General features: G+C 35.7%; 1 protein-coding gene across 1 annotated transcript; it reads right to left on the reverse strand.

The window, feature by feature from the left end:
* Nucleotides 1-1,984: 1,984 nt before the first annotated feature.
* On the reverse strand, nt 1,985-14,503 carry RGS7BP (regulator of G-protein signaling 7 binding protein). The gene is made up of 4 exons (XM_010022421.1): nt 14,380-14,503; nt 5,016-5,163; nt 3,533-3,603; nt 1,985-2,501 (listed from the first exon to the last, which is right to left on the reverse strand). The coding sequence occupies exons 1-4, from the start codon at nt 14,441-14,443 to the stop codon at nt 2,410-2,412; spliced, it is 375 nt and encodes a 124-aa protein (XP_010020723.1). The 5' UTR covers nt 14,444-14,503; the 3' UTR covers nt 1,985-2,409.
* Between the last annotated feature and the right edge of the window lie 3,778 nt (nt 14,504-18,281).

The raw sequence follows: 18,281 nt of genomic DNA on the forward strand, positions 1-18,281 counted from the left end.
AACTTATGCTAAACCCAAATTAGTTTGTTAATTGTAATTACAGATCGTTTTTCCAGGCAATATTTTTAATAGCCATTACACATCAGGAGTAATTTTCCCAAAGTTTTAACATTTGCAAAACCTGTGTGGATGGAGCCACAGAGCAAGTGTATTGGTTTGTATTGGTTTGTAGACTTATAATGAAAACCTGTCACTGCTGCCATCTTTTGGGCATTCTATAACCAGTTACAGGGAACTTGGATCTGATTAATGCAGACATAGTTCATGAGGGATATGAGGAAAATGTTAAAGAAATAACTTTGAAAAAACATCATGCTCTGGACTTTGATTCCATTCTTCTTAAAAACACATTCATGCGCACAAGCACAGTTTTTTGAGTTTTAGGGATGTCCCCATGTTAAATGCCATGAATAGTTTGTGACCTGAAGTCTTGTAAGATACTGAAGTTACCTTTTTGTGTGCTATTTAAAGAGTATAGTAATGCATTCCTCAGATGGAATTAATTTTGTTATGGAAAGACATAATTTCCATGAGGGCATTTTAGATGTATTTGCCCTCGTTGTATTTAAAGTATTTATGTGGGGACCCGAGTATGAAAAAAATGTATTTTCTATCTGGGATACTGAAAGATGAAAGGTGAACAGATCAGTCTAACATGGAAAAATCCCCAAACACTCTGATTTATCTGACTGAAAGAGAAAAATATCCTTCCTGAGAAATTCTGGGAGCTTGGTTACATGAATGTCTAAAACAGGAGAGGTGTGGCTCTTAGTTAAAAAAGTTCCTGCCTTCCCTAATTGGGAATTAGATCTGAATATCTGGTCCTTCCTATAGACAATACACTAATATTTCTGATGATGTGAGTGTTTCCTTCCTTTCTCAGCTAACAGCATTTCAGGAGAAAAACTTGGTAGAAAAATCAGTCAGATCAAACTTTGCAGGTTCAATTAATAGATATCCCGAACAAACTGAACAAGTGCTTTGAGGAGCATACTAATATCCAAACAAAAAAATCCCATGGAGAATTTAACAGCATAGGTGTTACCTGTGGCAAGAAAATAATACCTGTCTACCCACCACTAAGACCTTACACAGGAAGAAAGAATTTGGTTGTGGGTTATGCTGGGTCATGGCGAAGTGGCAGAAGGGCTCATAGTCACCTTCTTCATGTATTACTAACAAGGTTATGGTGACCTGCTCTGTATTGTAGTTACAGAATGTCATGGGCTTCACAGCATTACAGTCTAGCACAAGATCAGTTCTGGTGTCTTGCCTACCATCCTAAAGTATCAATACAGTAAGTATGACCTATTAATATCTACTGCTGCTACTAGCTGTCATTTTAGCATACACATATTCATCGTAATTTTTTACCTGTCTTTGTAAATATAGTTCTTAAAATGCAAAAATTACCCAAACTTTGTGTAGTACTCAAAATTAGAAAAAAGGACATATTTTGGCAATATAACTAGAAACAAGACAACATTTAAGTTAAATAAAAAACTTTATTAACAATGTAAAACATTTAATATCTTACAGTCTCAGATAATTCTGGCATGCCCTATAAGGATTAATGCTTAGTTATATGCAGACACCATGCTTTGAATTCTACTGGAAACAAAGTGGGTTGGTGTTGTGTTTTACATTGTTGGTTTTTTTTAATACTCTTCTTTTAATAAATTATTTATTTATCCCCCAGAAAAAGCTTGTAGAGACTCTATCAGCTTAAAAGTAAATCTGTTGCTTCTATGCATTATACAGTATGTAGGTATTATGATTTCTCTGTATTTACAATTCTAAGTATTTTCATATATGGTTTGTATGTCATAAATTAAGGTATTTTTCTATGAAGCTTTTAAATTGAGATATAGTGGAAGACTAACTATGAATGAGAGCACAAAAAGCAACTGGAGGTTTTGTGCGAATTCTGTTACAATGTTGTTTAAATGTTTTAGAACTTTAATACTTTTGCTGTTAAATAGTTTTCTATGCTTAAAGACTGTTAGAATACGATGAAGTATTTTAATATGATACTAATAAGAGTACTGTACTATGCACAAACTTTTAGCTGCAGTTCGAACAATGAAAATCCCCTTTAAAGTTATCTATTAACCATAATTCATATGTCTTTGAGTGGTTGAAAGTAAGCATGCAAAACATACTTTAAAAAGTTTTAAAAACATTCTTAGTTATGCTAGATCTATTCCTCAGCTGTTTTATGACCACCATAACTTTAAACTATTAAACCCCTTATTTTGAAAAGGGGGATGGAGCAGAAGAGAAAAAGGAATAGGCTAGCGTAGAAAATGTACTTTATAACCAAGAGTAGCAATGTTCATCTTTTCAGTGGTCAAATAATAGTCGTTTAATCAAAGTTACAATTTTCTTGGTGCTTCTGTGCTTTATCTTCTAACTTGAGACAAGACAACACAGTCCAAAGAATCTTCTCTTCCGTCTTCTTACCAATGGATATGGAGTCAAGTTCAGGAGGCTGCTATCATCTGTGATGAAAAACCCCACGTTTTAATACAAGCACGTACACATGCACACACACAAAAGAGTTTTTATCTTTTATACATTCTAACAGCAACTATATGATTAATTAATAGATCCCATTGTTCTAGGCATAGAGAAAATAATAACCTGAATTTTGTAAATAAGGGTCTTGCAATGCTAATTATCTGGGCCTCCATGGTAATGCAATAGAAATTTTGGCAAGGAGAATACCAGTTCATTAATGAAACCTAAAAGAAATTACACCTCCAGCAATGCAAGACCTAAGCCACAATATTCCTGCATGACTGAATAAAATTAGGGTCCCAAATAAAACCTAAAGATAAGTAGCTCGAGACCTTGCAGACATGCAAGTTTGGAAAAGTTGATCCTAAGGTAAATTCTGGCTTAATTTAAACATAAACCGCCTAGCATTATTGGGGGGCCATTCGTGCATATAAGGGAGAATTTTCAGTTAAAACTGCAGCGCTGGAACATCTTGGCACATCAAGAGAAGAAGCACTTGTCTGGAAAAGTTAGCACAATACGCTCTCCCTATTTCTGGTTAGCTTTCTAGCTTTTATATTACCTACTTTTAAATTCATACAAAATGTATATATTAGTGCCAACTCATGCACTGTCACTGAACTATCTTGTAAAATCTTTAGAATTCACTTTGAACTTGAGCCACCGTCAGATATGGTTTCAGGCTAAGAGCTACGTATGCCTCTTTATGTTCTTATTCTGGTTACATCAGAGAATTAGTTGAGCTGGTTCCTTCATGTCATCAGTAAAAGTCTATTATTTTATCTGTAGATACCATATCTATAAAATTGCAGAATACCTCATGTGAAACTTGAGAGGCCAAAGTTCATATACTAAATTCTGACTCCACTGAGTCAGTAGGGAAGAGACTTCACCTACATTTTTCTTTTTGTAATTTCTATTAAAAAAAAAAAAATACTTTTTTTTTATTTGATGGAAGGCAAACCCTTTAATTATCTTAATTTTCCTTACATGAAAAAAATACAAAACCTACCTTGATTTTTCAGTGGTAAAGGCATAGTCTCCCTGAGTTTACTTAAAAGGTTTTTCATTTCTCTAATATCCCTGTGGAGACAAAAGTTGAAAGAGATACAGTAGAACAGCAGTTGAAGACCATATGGGGAATGGCTCACAGGATAGCTTTGTATGCTGAAAGAGTGGAGCAATGAATACAAAATGCTATTGGGCAAGCATTTGGTTCACATACATGTTTCAGAAGATCCATACAAAAAAGGGCAGTAGATTTAATTAGAGAGCACTTTTAAGCCAGTCTGATAAGAACTAGTCGCACCTGTTCCAAATTTATGATCTATTCTGGCACTTCAGTATCAAATCATATTAAATGAGTTGGTGGGCACAATGTGATCCTAGTGGCAAAATACACAATACATCTTTCAGAACAAGCTAATGCTAATGTCAACTTGATACCCCTTACAAGAAGTTTGTAGCTAGTGTCACGAATGTGTTTCATTGTTCAAAAAGAAATTACAATACATGTAGCTAACCCATGATATGTAAGATCCCTACACATTAAGTGAAAATTTTAGAAACAGAGCAGTCACTCTCACCCATCTCAGGAGAATCTCGCATGAAATTTTCTCATTTTCATCAGTAGATGAAAATATGGTAATAAAATATCATGTCACAAAGCAAGGTACATTTGGATATGTTTTGAGAGGCCAAAAGTTGCAAAAAGGTTCCTGTTTTACAGATAGATGGCAGACCAGCAATATTGTATGCAGGCTTGTAGCATCTTAAGGCATTCAGGATTTGGTCTTGCCTCATTCATCTACATATAAAATGTCTCTTAGAAATGAAGCAGTATGTCTACTAAGAAATTTCTCAGATATAATCTCCAGTTTACTCTCTTAGTAGAACTTAGTTTTATACAAACATGATAACCATTAAAATCTCATCAGCAGCTTAGTATACACAGCCATCACGTATTTCTTGCAAAGAAATGTTGGTCATCAGGATTACTCCCACTAACAGGTCTCATTTCTGTCTTTCAACTGCACAGTTAAGAGGGTAAGAGAAGTCCACTTTGACAAACCTGTGAATGATGTTCCCCTTCTAAGGCTTTCACTTTAATAACTTATGGGCAGAAGCAACAACTAAATTCTGTGCTTTCAACTTACGAATGCAGAACTGCAGGCCAGCAGATTTTAGGTACAAAACCAGAAACCACTTGAGACTAAAGTTGCCTCTTTTGGAGAATCTGGTCCCCTAGCAACATAATTTCCCATACTTTGTTTTTGCTAATTTTCTCCTGGTAACTAGCCAAATTAAGCATGTCACGTCTCTCTGCCCTTCTTTTAGGAGTTGCTTTCAGGTATGTTAAATGTAATAGAAATGTTAACAGGTCATTTAATTTACCAACACCTTTAATACCAGCAACACTGGTTTCCTAATTGTATAAGACTAAATAAACCCTAGATGGAAATTTGCTTTGCTTAAGAATGAAGTGCTACACATACCTTTCAGTGTTTTCAATATCTGTGGAAACCTGCCATAAATGCTGTTGAATATCTGTTGGTGATGATGATGTGTCTTCTAAAAAGGGTACTTCAGAACCCTCCTCCACTTTAGTATCTAGGATCTTGGGTGGGGCACCAGATTCTTTTCCTTTAAAATATTTAAACAAAACATATATCCCCATTATAAACTAAACTGTATACTCAGATAATATAATTGATGTTTTGAGCTTGTTCTTGCAAAGTATAAATGAAGAAAGTGGTGAATGCAAACTCTGAGGAAGAACTGTTCAGAAAGAGAACAGACCACACAAATCTGCTAATCAGCGTGCTGCTATATGTTACTCCTACCAAACAAAAGTAAGAGATGTTCCAGGCAGGCATGTGAGGAGCTTAGAATTTTACACAGTGAGTATTACAAACGGTTTCACTTAAGCTCTAGTGGTTCACATGTGATACGAATTAAGAGTCAGAGGACAAAACAGAACAAAATAAGCAAGGAAACTACAGCATACATTCTGAAAGCAGCTTCAAACCCGTTGACACTGAAGAACATTGCAATCCATGTCTCCTAGCATTACAGCAATGCTAAGAGAAAACCAGACACAAATTATACAGTTTTATATTTTGTGATTTTAAAAGCAATATGTAGCTGCCACCACTCAGTGCATTATATTTTGAATTTCCATGCTTACACTTGCCTAAATCATGCTCACTATATGGAAATGAAATGCAGTGTTGGAATCAAATAGCAGCTTCATGACAGATCTGCCACAGCTTCTGTCAGGGAGAGAATGGGATCAAGGATGTGGTCCATGATAGTGGAGAAGGCAAGAGAGTTAAGTATTGGTGGGAATTTTTGGCATCCTTACAAACCTCCTTTGGACTGTCTTCTGGTATTCCTTATTGTATTGCAAATACAGTCCTGGCACCAAGTACATTGAAATAAGAAAATTCAAATTGGAGTGCATCCCAGACATGTTACTGAGAATTAAAATTTTTCCCCTGAGTTCTCTCATGAAATGGAGTAAACAATCTCAGAAAGAAAGAAAGAATGAAAGAAAGATTTCTAAAAATAGAGAAAAAACCTGCCAGTGTTTAAACTAGTGGTATGAGGAGTTGAGAAGGAAATGTTTTTTCATCTCACTATTTTTGAAATTTTAAAAAAATTCACATCAGGAAAAACCTGAGTAGTTACTATAATGTTTGAAAAGAATAGGAAGAACAGCTAATAGAGTGGGGGTCATTTTGCCCATTTTTCTGGACACTAAAGACCAAGGCTGCAGACCATGCCATATCGCTCTTCCACATTACAAGTAAGTACCCCTGCTATCAGGCTTGTAACTTTGTGGGTTTTTTAAAAAACTAGAAATTCCTGGATCTTAAGAAACTCTTTTTGGGCAGGTTCTCTAAATTGTTGTATTCTGGTAAATTATTCCTTTGCTGAAAAAAAAGATAATATTCTTAGCTACTCATCTGAATGTCAAACTAGACATTACCTATACTACTGAAGATACTTGCTCGATGTTTTTGTTACTCTTTTAAGTAGGAAGCCCTTCTTCCTTTGCCCTCAACTAACTCATCTTACTCTGATTCCAAGAGATTGCATGACCTGATATAACAAGTTTACCATCTATAAAAGACTGATGTCCTTTCTCTGCTGCTCACTTTGGCATCCACTGCTAACCTGTGCTTTGTCAGGTCCCTCTGTGAGCTCCTTTAACCCATCAAATGGTAGAAGATTACCACAATAAAAGGAAAAAGAAAGTCTTCTGATGAAGTGTTTTAAATCAGTAAAGTTTTAGGTCAGTAAAGAATATTTACATGTTCAAGAGCAAGTGCCAGAGGAGGATGATGTGGCCAAAAGCAGTGGAAGGGAGGTTGAAATGAAGGCATGATAAGGGAGGGGAGATAGAGAAGAAGGGATAAGTATCTTTCTGGTGGTAACAAGGTATTGTTACCACTGACCCAATTGCTTGTGGAAGAGCAGCCAAGACTACTTCCCAGATTGTATGTCTTACTCTGTATCACCCTGTAGGTATAACTTTCAAAATTTTCTAGTTGTCAAATGCGGCTTATGCTGGTTTTTTTAAAATAGTTCATATTGTATAATTCTAATTGTTCATTGTGTAAGTTTCATTATTCATTATTTTTCCCATAACAAGAAGCCCATAACACCACATACTATTACCAATATCTTACTACTTCTTTCTAAGAGGGCTGCCCCAGGGAAACCATTTAATTTGCCAGTGATATCACAAGGTATTACTTGTGTGGAACTGAGTATTAGTTAATTCTTCCATTATTTTGAAGAGTTATGTTGAAACTCTGACCTGACATTTGGTGACATGCTGTCAGGAACAACCCTGTCTATAGAGGCATTCTTCAAGCATGTGAAAGGCGTTTCAATGGAAACAGTAACAGTACCACATGAAATAACAGTAAAGGTTATTTTTTGCAACTTAAGAACAGAAGCACTGAGAATGTAACATTCTTTCTCTTAGCACAAAGGAAAACCCTTGCAGATTTATGAGAAAGAACAGCACAGATCTCAGTTGAAGAGAGCTCTTTACTGGTAATTCTGTTGTATTTTGATCAATTCATGAAGCTTTTCTTGAATTTCAGAGCATCTGCTCAACCACTTGAAACAGTTAGAGTCAGCTAATAACAAAGGTTTTGCTTAAATAATGTATATGACTCAGGCTTAACATTTCTAATACATGGCACAGCCTGTAGAGAAACAAAAGCTCTTCAATCTTCTTATCTTCCTAGTGGCAGTAAGTATAGCTTTTCTGTTACATTCTTAAAATAGGGATATGGACCCAAAATTTTACTTTCAATTTAGTCAGTAGACTTTTATTAACTTCTGTTGAACTCCGATCATGCACACAGTGTTGTTAGAGGTGTCCACATACAGTTGCTGTTCTTACCAGCTGACAAGGCAGAGGCTCTTTTTACTGTGAAATTTTAATATAAAGTGTGATGTACTCTTTATCTTCCAGCCTCTAATTCAGCATTTTTTTTTTTTTACTTGCCTCTGGTATGAAATTAAATTTATTGAATTAAATAATCGTGAACATCAGACTTGAGTTTATTGAGGCTAAATAAGAGGATAGAAAATGATCAGTTCAGTAAGGTTACATACAACATCTGTGACTACTGTGCTTTATGTGTTTCACCTGTTCTGCTCATTACTGCTTCTGTTGTGCTACCCTATACACCTGCTCTCAGTCATCACCTACTTTGCAGAGAAACTTGTGTAAAGAAAAAAACTTTATTATAGGCACCTCAGAGCTATTTAGATTTCACTGCAGATGAACTGAAAAGATATTTGAGGGGAAAAACAGTATAACAAAGCTGACAGAACCTCTCTCACAAAAAGAAGGTGGCATTTTTAACAGGCTTCTACCCTGGCAATTAAGGGTAAATGCACAAGTTATAGATCACAACTAAAGTAAATGAAAAGGAGAACATAAAAACTGGAATAGGAAAGAATCACACAGGAAGTAAGAAGAAATGCGGTAAATACGGTTAACAGCCTGAGGAACTTAATTCCTGACTCACACACAGGACCTGCAGAACTCAAGAGACTGTCCCTTGTTATTATTAGGAAAACACAATAGGAACAACAAATCTGTGGCAGAAGTTGTGTTGTCCTCCTTCCATGCCTGTTTTTGTTCTATTCATTTGAGAATGGGTGGGTCTCTGGATTTTTTAAGTGCTTGTTTCTCCACATCTGTGTGCTCTTCTCTCATGTCTTATCCTTCTTGTGTAAGTAGTATGTGTAAGTAATTACATATATCTACCAGTTTTTAAATAGAATGCTGAGACCGCAGCAATTCCATTAAACAATCCTTCTTTTCTCCTTCAAGACCCTAAAGAGCATGTAATTTAAACAAAGCCAAATCAAACAAAAATCCCTTCACTGAATTAAGGGTTTATTTTTGTAATCTGTAATACAAGTTATCACAGGCTTTTTAAGTACTGTTTTAAGGAAATAACATGTTATTACAAGGCGCATACTGGAAAAACAACAGTTACGCTATTAACTTCTTGTGTGGTACATGATACACAATTATCTGTGATTTGGTATCAAATCTGTGATTTAATGTACCAACAATGCAGGAATTACTTGCCTCAAACTCAGCAGAAATAGCTACCAGTTTCAAACTGTATACTTCTTTGATGAGGTAGCTTTAACTATTTTTACAGCATGTTTTGAACTCCGGAAAACACCTCCAGTTCATTTTAACTGTTCCCTCTTGACTTTGATTTGTGCATGGGCTTACTCTCTTAATTACTGAAGTACATGCCTTGCTCAAATGCTTCATAGCTAGCTAATAGAATGATTGTAATCTGCTATTTAGGATTTTACAAAATATTTTGTAATATATGTAATTATATAACCAAACAAGTCAATTATATCTGTAGATTATCCTAAGAAGATAATGGTTTCTATGTATATATGTATAGATATTAAACTTCAATAATGTGTATTTCCACAGTGACATGCTATAATGATCAATTATAATAATAATATTTTATAGTTCCTCACAATGAAATGAATATATTATTGTGCATACACGAATCAGCAAAGCTCTTTTATCTGTTATGTTTACATATTAAAAACGCAATGAAGTTCTTTATAAGGTATCAGTGAAAACCTTTGACCTCAAAATGTTTGTGGCTGAATACAGCAACATATGCTGAAGTACACTTAGGAACTCTGAGGTGATTCTGGTTTGTCTCAGTGTGGGACTTTGACAACTTCAGTATTAATTTAGAAAAAGGATAATCATACCCAGCAGCTTCCATGGACAGAAGTTATGTCAGCTACTAATTTCCAAGACCTTGCTAGCTAACTCAGAATTTGTTTATTTAATTAAAAAAAAAATAGTCAGTGTTGGTAACACAGAATGTCAATAAAACAAACATACAACATTTAAAGGAAGTAAAGCTGAATTTCATAAACACTTCAGAGGGGTACCTAAGCTCCTCCAGAATATATTATTTTCCATGAAACTCTAATTCAAATTTTGAAAAGTATTACTAGGTTTAAGAACTGCTCCCTAAGGTACAAAGGTATGTAATTCAAATGGTGGAGTGGAACAACTAAAGCACAACCAAGATTAGGAGAAAAGCTGCAGGTCCTAGGTAAGTGAATTCATCTGTTGCTTAACAGTCTGAGAAAGATGATTCTATCCTATGAATTTCTGCCAGAGTGTGATAACAGTGCAGAAGAAAACTAGGTGAACCAATGCAGTGAGAAGTGTCAGAGGATTTCCTGGGACACCTACTATTTGCCCCATCTGTCATCCCCCTAGAAGGTACTTACTCTAATAACATCCAGTAGGTATTTTCTTTGAGAAAGGGGACAGCAAGATCCTCAAAGCCATCATGTTAGGGAAAACACAGGAGAGTTTCTTACAGTGCTGCCCTGAAAAGTGGCCTCTAGACCTACCCAATTTTCATGTGATCCTCGTTAAGTTTCTTAATCCTGGATCCTCAAAATAGTAACTGACAAAATATTTCTAATTGCCTGGTTGCTCAACACAGAGACTCTTTGCACTGACCTGCAAATGAAGCAACTGAAAAATTACTCTGAACACATACAGCACTGCACAAAGTATGCTGCAATCTCAGATTCTAAATTAGCAATCTTTATCTCTTTGTTCCTTCTTTACGACGGGCAAAATTGCTACCACCTCACTACTCAAGGCAGTTCTGAAGATACTCCAATCAGTGTATGAGTTAGTGAGAAAGGTCTGAGGAACCTTTCCTAGAGGAAAGCTCTGAGAAGGATTCTGCCTGTATTGCAGGATATTGTGCAATAAATACAATGTATGACACTGAACAATTAGGATAAAAGAAAGATGTACACCAAAGTTAATAATTTACATGTATATTAGTTAGCCTGGATTCTTGGGATCATGGAAAAGAGGAATAATAAAGTATATGATCAGTTAATCAAACACATAGTAGCTACAAAAAACTTCAATTAAGGGTACTTGGGCATGGCTCATTGTGTCCTTTGCAAACTTCCTGTATGTTGAACTTTACAGTCATAACGTATTTTCAACACTTGGTTTTTTGGGTGTATGTATCTTAGAAAAGAATTTATAGAGAGCACTTACCTCAGTTTACTTACTGCATAACACAGCTGGAAATATTTATGACTTTTGACCCCCCTGTGACTGTTACATCTCAAAGAAATAACAGACTATATGACTTCTCTAACAAAGTTTGTATGACAGTACTAAGCTAATCTACAGCACTGTAGATATGCAAGAAATTTCTGTACAGGAAGCTTGATATATACTATATGTTATATATAGGAATGTTTGTTCTGTACAACAGAAAGAACAGAAAGTAGGAGAGATGAGAAAATCAGTGCTGTGAAAGACAGTGAAGATACCCAGAGCTCAGCCCTTCAAATTGTAGTTGGTGTTTCATTGAAGAGCATCTGTTTTCCAGCAGAGAGCACTGGCTGAGTTTATCTTGGGAAAAAAGCATCAGCATCAGCCCACTGCCTTATCTTTATCAGTTCTATAGTTTGTTTGATAACGTCTGGTCGAGATACTAGTACTCACATTATTATTTATTAACTGAAGTTTTGCTGAGATCAGCCTGCATGCCATCCTACTTGACTATCTGCTGTTCAAGTAAGAACGCAAATTAGTGAAATCTCATGGGAGAGTTAAAAACCTTACAAACTACTTATCCAACAGGTAAGAGTACTAGGAAATGAAAAATATTACATCCAAATGGAAAATGTTACCATCAGAAATGAGCTTAAAGACACAACAATAACATAAGACATGCAAATTTATGAATTAAGCAAAGATTTTTTCTAAGGGTAGTACTCTTTATACACAAGGAAAATTATTATTCTTTTTTTAATATGGTCACTCAGATGGTCAAGAATTAAACAGGTGAAAAAGTAAAAAAGCTATATATTAGAAACAGCACAATATATTCTATAATGGTGAAGTTACCAGCTGTTTCATTCCTCAAGATAAATTTATGCACTTTGTCTACACTGCAGTATCATTCTCTGTAAGTAAAGAAATTAAAGAAAGGTATGGGCTCATTCTGCTCCTTGGAAAATAGTATGTTTTGGCAGAACATAGAATTAATAGGTTGCAAAGTCATCTAGTCTAATACCCTACTGAAAGCAGGGTCAACTTGTATCAGATTGCTCAGGGCTATCCGAGTTACCAGTATCTCCAAGGACGGAGATTTCACAGCCTCTTTGGGTGCCTGTTCTAGTATATGACTACTTTCACTGTGAAAAAACACATCTAACTGGAATTTCCCTTATGGCATGATAACTTCAAAATACTTCTAGCTGTTGTAAATACCTAGTATTTGCTATACAAGATCAATGTTCTCTTGGCTAAGTTCCAAAGTTCAAATTACCTGAATCCCTCTGATTATATATTTTTTGCCTATTATGAATTTTTCTCAAATAATGTCACAGAAATTTAAGAGTTGAGCTACTGTGATCATCTCTGCATGGATACAGGACAAAAATTACTATACGTATCAATGGCAGAATAGCTACCATAACTTTCTTTATGGTGAGATAAGGAAATTATGTTTAACAGAAGTACTGCCAAATAGGAGCTAAGCTGGCCCACACTATAATGCTGTAATTCATCTTATCCAATTTAGACATCTAATAGTTTGATATTAAGTTATTAACGTAGATTCCATCCAGAGGTAAAAACTGTAGTCAATGCTAGGAAATGCAGTACAGTCTGTCATAAAAAATGATGATTCATTTTAGCAGCTACTGGCAACTTGTTATATGGTGGCTCTGTTAATTCTGTCTCTTCCTATTTTATAGATTTCTTTCTGACTTGAGAAAATCACTGAGAAGCTCAAATGAACAGTTATAAACCTCTAATTCTTAATTTAATAATAAAAATATCATTTGATTTAGCTGTATGCTGTAGCTAGATGTGAAAAACACATTATGGGATATTTCAGGGTGATGGGAAATGTGTAAGGTTCATTACAAAACCTACATTACAGTTCATTACAGAACTTTGTCTTGTCTTTACCTAATAAATTCCGCTGAGATATTGTCTGGGGAAAGAACAGTTACAATCAGCAGAGATATGCTCCCAATCAGTGTGTTCAGAGTAATCACAGAGTAATGAGGTTACTAAGTAACCCATTCAGTAAATTATCTGCATTTCTATATCTTCCTTTTAGTATGTGGCTAATCAAATATGAATTCATTAGAGAGAAGCATCTTCACTGAAGCAAGGACATCTTCGTGTGTAAAACTAATCTCTGAGATAGATTTCAGTTTTGAATCTAGTATCTAGTTTTATGAAGGTGGGCCACTTTCTGACCATATTTATCTGTCCTTTGCTACAAGCTGGCATTGCTGGATAAGTAACAACAGGGATCAGCTCAGTACTAAAACCATGCCATCTTGCTCCACTGATCATGTGCCCTCAAATACTGTACCAAACAAATAACCTCTTGTAAAATGACTAAGATAGTTTGCCTACTGCTCTGACTAATGACAGCTAAAACTTTTGAGACCACTCTTTAAAAAAATTGTTTCAGACTTCTAAACTTCAAGGACAGTAGTGGTACGTGCCTGATATGACACACTTCTGTGAGAATAATGATAATGAAGCAGAAATACAGCTTTTTTTCAGTAGCTGAAGAGCTTCAGTGGTATGGTTCATTTTACAGTTTGGTGCTTGTCGTGGTTTAACCCCAGCCACCAACTAAGCCCCACAGAGCTGCTCTCTCACTCCCCCCCAGTGGGATGGGAGAGAGAATTGGAAGGGTAAAAGTGAGAAAATTCATGCGTCAAGGTAAAGACAGCTGAGTAGTGAAAGCAAAAGCTGTGCATGGAAGCACAATTCATTCACCATTTCCCATGGGCAGGCAGGTGTTCAGCTCTCCCCAGGAGAGCAGGGCTCCATCACACCTGATGGTTACTTGGGAAAACAAACACCATCATGGGGGAATGTCCCCACTTCTTCTTCCCCCAGCTTTACATGCTGAGTATGATGGTCTGGAATATTACTGTGGTCAGCTGTCCTGGCTGTGTCCCTTCCCAACTCCTTGTGCACCCCCTGCCTACTTGCTCGTGGGGTGGGGTGAGAAGCAGAAAAAGTCTTGATGCTGTGTAAGCAGTGCTCAGCAGAAATGAAAACATCCCTGCATTATCAACTGTGGCAGCACAAATCTAAAACAGCTCCATACCAGCTAATGCAAAGAAAACTCTATCCCAGCCAAAACCAGCACAGTACTTTGTCTTTCATGAATACCCATGCATACCCCAAAAGACTGTGTTCTGGTTTTTAATTTAAATCTGTGTATTTGTGCAATTCAATACCTTTCCGATGAAACTGCAGTGATCCTAGCAGACATATGGACTTAAGCATTTCTGTTGTGTACATTTCTAAGCAACACTGTAACTGGATGTATAGTCTGCAGATTTCAGGATGAATTTCACCATCTTCTGGGCTGCAGTAAAAGAGAAAACATTTTGTTAGGAATGGGACTGGAAGGACGTGAGGGTCATCAAATCCACTTCCCTACCATTGCAAGCAACCACATCATAATCTGCTTCATAAACTCTAAGATATGTGTATATGGTAAAAAATTAATTTATACCAAGCTGTATTTACAAAAATTCTTTAGCTCTACAAAGCTCTAGGCTTAAAACAGCTAAACTCGGGTTGTCTTTGGTAAAATTGCATGTCCTTATTTACTCCTCTGTTTGTTTTGGGAAAAGGGGTAAATAAATGACTGAGATCTTTTCTCCTCTTTAAAAGCTCTACATAAGTATTTTCTGGTAGATTGAAGTGTTCTTTTGCCATCCAGTTTCAGTTACCCTTGGTCCTGGTGCAGAGGCAGGATACTGCACGGCCACTTTCACCATCACTGTTCAGGTTACACATCCTGGATCAGGTATAATTAACCCTACTTTGAAGACACTCATCAGAAAAAAGTCAGCTGTAATCTTTTGGTTCTACAGTTTCTGCCTGAATTTCTTCATGCTCCCCCCATGTTTAAATATTGCACTAGGAGGAGAATGGATTGTTCAAGAATTTTTTTCAGAAAAGTAGTAACTATCTTGAAAACAGTAATTGAAATCCACAGTAATCTTGCACCTTAATTGCTTAGGATACTAAGAAAATAATTGATACAGATCCAGGAACCAATTCACATGCCTGGCTGTAAAATCAGACATTAAACCTCACTTTTGTAGTCTAAGAGTGCAGCACGGTCATAAACATATTTTTTTATAAATGTAACTGTTTCTGTAAGTGCCAACGAAGTGATTTATCCAGTCATACCTGAAAACTAGGTTTTTCAATGCTCCTTCCAAGATGCAGTAAGTGGCAAGATTGAAGAGTCAGGATTTCAACCATTTCATGTTCAGACATTCCTATCCTGCTACTTGTTTGCTACATAGTGATGTTAAATGGCAAGCTAACCCTCAAAACTGTATTTTATAACAGCTAGAGGAACCTGCTTTTCTAAATAACCTGAACTTAATACCATTTCTGATTACTATTGCTAAGAAATAAAAAATAAAATAAATTTCAGCATGCTCTCAGATTTCTAGACTATGAATAATATAAGTGAAGCTTTTACAATAAAAAGACTGTTAACATTCTTTACAGTGATTGAATTTCCTGTGGTTAAACTAATGCTCCAAAAGACCCTCCTGTGTATAAAATAAAAGTAGACTTCTGGATTTCCTCAAGCAAACAAAAGCAAATAAATGATTTGCTGATAAATTATCACAAAGAATAATTACATCTTAATAATATTATAAATAAATTATTTGTTGATAGATTATTCACAGCAATACTGGATTGGGCTGCTAGGCTCAAATTTCTTAATATCAATTTAGGCCAAAGGTTTTGAGATCTATAGCAAACAATGTTTATCTAAACTAGTAATACAGGTTATTTCTTTCCAAGGATTAGAGGCCACTATTTATACTCAGGTCTAGATTCCATTCAAAATGTGAAGTCCAGCTCTTTTGTCAAGAACAAAACCTAAACCCTCTATTTTGAGGAAAATCCAATCAGTTTATGCTGATACAATTTTCCTGAAGTTCAGTTCAAATGAATACTGCATACTAAAACCTGTTTATTCTTGATACTTGATATTCACCATTATTTATAACAAAGACAACCATACATTGCCTAGAAAGTGTGCACCTTCTGCCATTGACTTCAGTGACACTAAGGAAGAATATACTCAGTGACCTGGGGTAAGAAAATAAGGACAGTATAAGGTAGGCACTGATGCATGTGGATCAGTGAGCAGAAGTGAGCAATCTCAAAGGAATACTTGATTCAAGGGAATTGCCATAATCTGCCTCCACTGAGGAAGAAACTGTGGTCTTCCAAGGTCCTCAGGGGTTCCTGTCCCCCCAAGTAACATCAGAAATCAAATGGGACCATGAAGGTCCCATTATGAAAAGGGAAATGCAACCTCAGCACTTCCACAGCATGTGAAAGAGGACTACTGTTGTTCCTACATGCCAGTGAAAACCAAGAAAACTACCAATTACAGTAGTAGTAAGCTGTACAGTCAAGAATACTTTAACAAGGAAAAAGTGAAGCTAAAACTAAAAAAAAAAAAAAAGACAAGGTTAGGAAACACTGAAGATTGAAAAGAAATCATGCTGAACTCAGTCAGAAGGGACAAAAAAAGATCAGCTCCATATGCCAACCCCTTACAAACCAGACTTCATTAAAAATGGCAGGAAATGGCTGGGGTACAAATTACAATTACTACAGTCTGTGTTACTTCAGGAGCAATACCATACATGTGGTAATAAACCTGCCCATCCTAGGAGCTTGATTTCTTTTAGCTAGACTATAATATGTGCATTTCTCTTAAGCCACATCTATTTTTCTACTTTTAAAGTGAAATCTGAGTTTCTTGTAAAAGCATACCATGCACGACATGGTATTTCCTGCATCTTAGCACAAATACAGAATAAAGCTTTGGTGGCAAAAGAAAAAGGGTTCACCCTCAATGCTCTGAAGACGTGTTTTCAGATGCTTCCTACCATATTTCTTCCTAGTCTCAGTGATTCCAACCCAGAAAACATTTGATAACCTTAAGACCCTCAGTAGTTTTCCTGACAAATTAAGCTACCTGACAGATTTTTTTGTTTATTCAGAGTCTTTAACCGCATATGAAAACATATCTCCTAGAAATGGATCCGTGTTCAAATCTCACATTCTTTACAAAGGATAGGAACAGAAGTTTTTTTAGTGACTGCATAAGCAGTAGTACAACAAAATAAAGAATGCTAGTTCTGAAAGGCTGAAAATTATGCTTAGAACACAAAATAGCATTACAACACACATACATGCACACAAAATTATTCTGGTATAAAATGAATTTGATTTTTTTAAACTGTACTTCATTGCAGACTCCTTGAACACTTAGAAGTTCTTAAAGTATTTTATACTTTTTAACCTGGAATTAAGCATGTAGTACCTTTTATCTTAAATTAATCCAAAGTATCTAGTCCTGGTTTAACAAGAGTTAAATCTCAACATTCTTTGCAGTTGTGTTTGCCATTTCTTTAATTTTTAACCAATCTATTTGTTATATGAATTGCAGCTGTTAGATCTGTGATCATTTAGCTGACTAGAAATGGACTGTTCTCTCTGCATAAAGAGTAACCATCAGTTTAACAGCATTTCTTTTCAAATTGGCAGATGGCAAGAAGGGGTTTTAATGTAATCATATTTTTATTAATCAAATAAGATAAAATACATATAACCCAGATAACAATTTAATTTGTTTTAGTATAAATCAGGAGCAGTTCTTCAGAAGTAGATTTATTTCTAAATCATACCAGCATTTTCAAGATCAGCATCTAGTCCCTCGTTTGCATATACTATTTCAAATGATCTCAACATTTTAGGTAAAAGAGTTGCTACAAAACTGGGTGAAACCTAAAGCAGAAAAGGTTTCTGCTGTTTGATATAGGAGGCAGTTCCAGGAATAAACGTAACCTCATAGAATTTATCTAAGCAAATACAGCCTGAACAAGCAACTAGCCGAATACAGCAAAAGTACAGCATACCACTTTTTCTTCCTCTGGAATAGTATTTTAACTTTCTGAACTTTCTGTAATAGCTACTCTAAGAACCATGTGATACATATTTACATAATACATAATACTCTTGGTGGCTTTTAGTATCCTGATTTGTTTTACCTTTTTAGCTGTCCTGGGTTCAGCTACAGCAGTCA

The sequence above is a fragment of the Nestor notabilis genome, unplaced genomic scaffold, assembly GCF_000696875.1.
Source record: "Nestor notabilis isolate BGI_N333 unplaced genomic scaffold, ASM69687v1 scaffold23929, whole genome shotgun sequence".
NCBI lineage: Eukaryota > Metazoa > Chordata > Aves > Psittaciformes > Psittacidae > Nestor > Nestor notabilis.

What these genes read in the sequence shown, in the direction of transcription:
- RGS7BP (XM_010022421.1), bottom strand. Translation starts at nt 14,443, where the DNA reads ATGTACACAACAGAAATGCTTAAGTCCATATGTCTGCTAGGATCACTG. An exon ending in ACTGCAGTTTCATCGGAAAG is followed by an intron (nt 5,164 to 14,379) that starts GTATTGAATTGC and finishes AATATTTTAAAG; the next exon opens with GAAAAGAATCTGGTGCCCCA. An exon ending in GATATTGAAAACACTGAAAG is followed by an intron (nt 3,604 to 5,015) that starts GTATGTGTAGCA and finishes TTGTCTCCACAG; the next exon opens with GGATATTAGAGAAATGAAAA.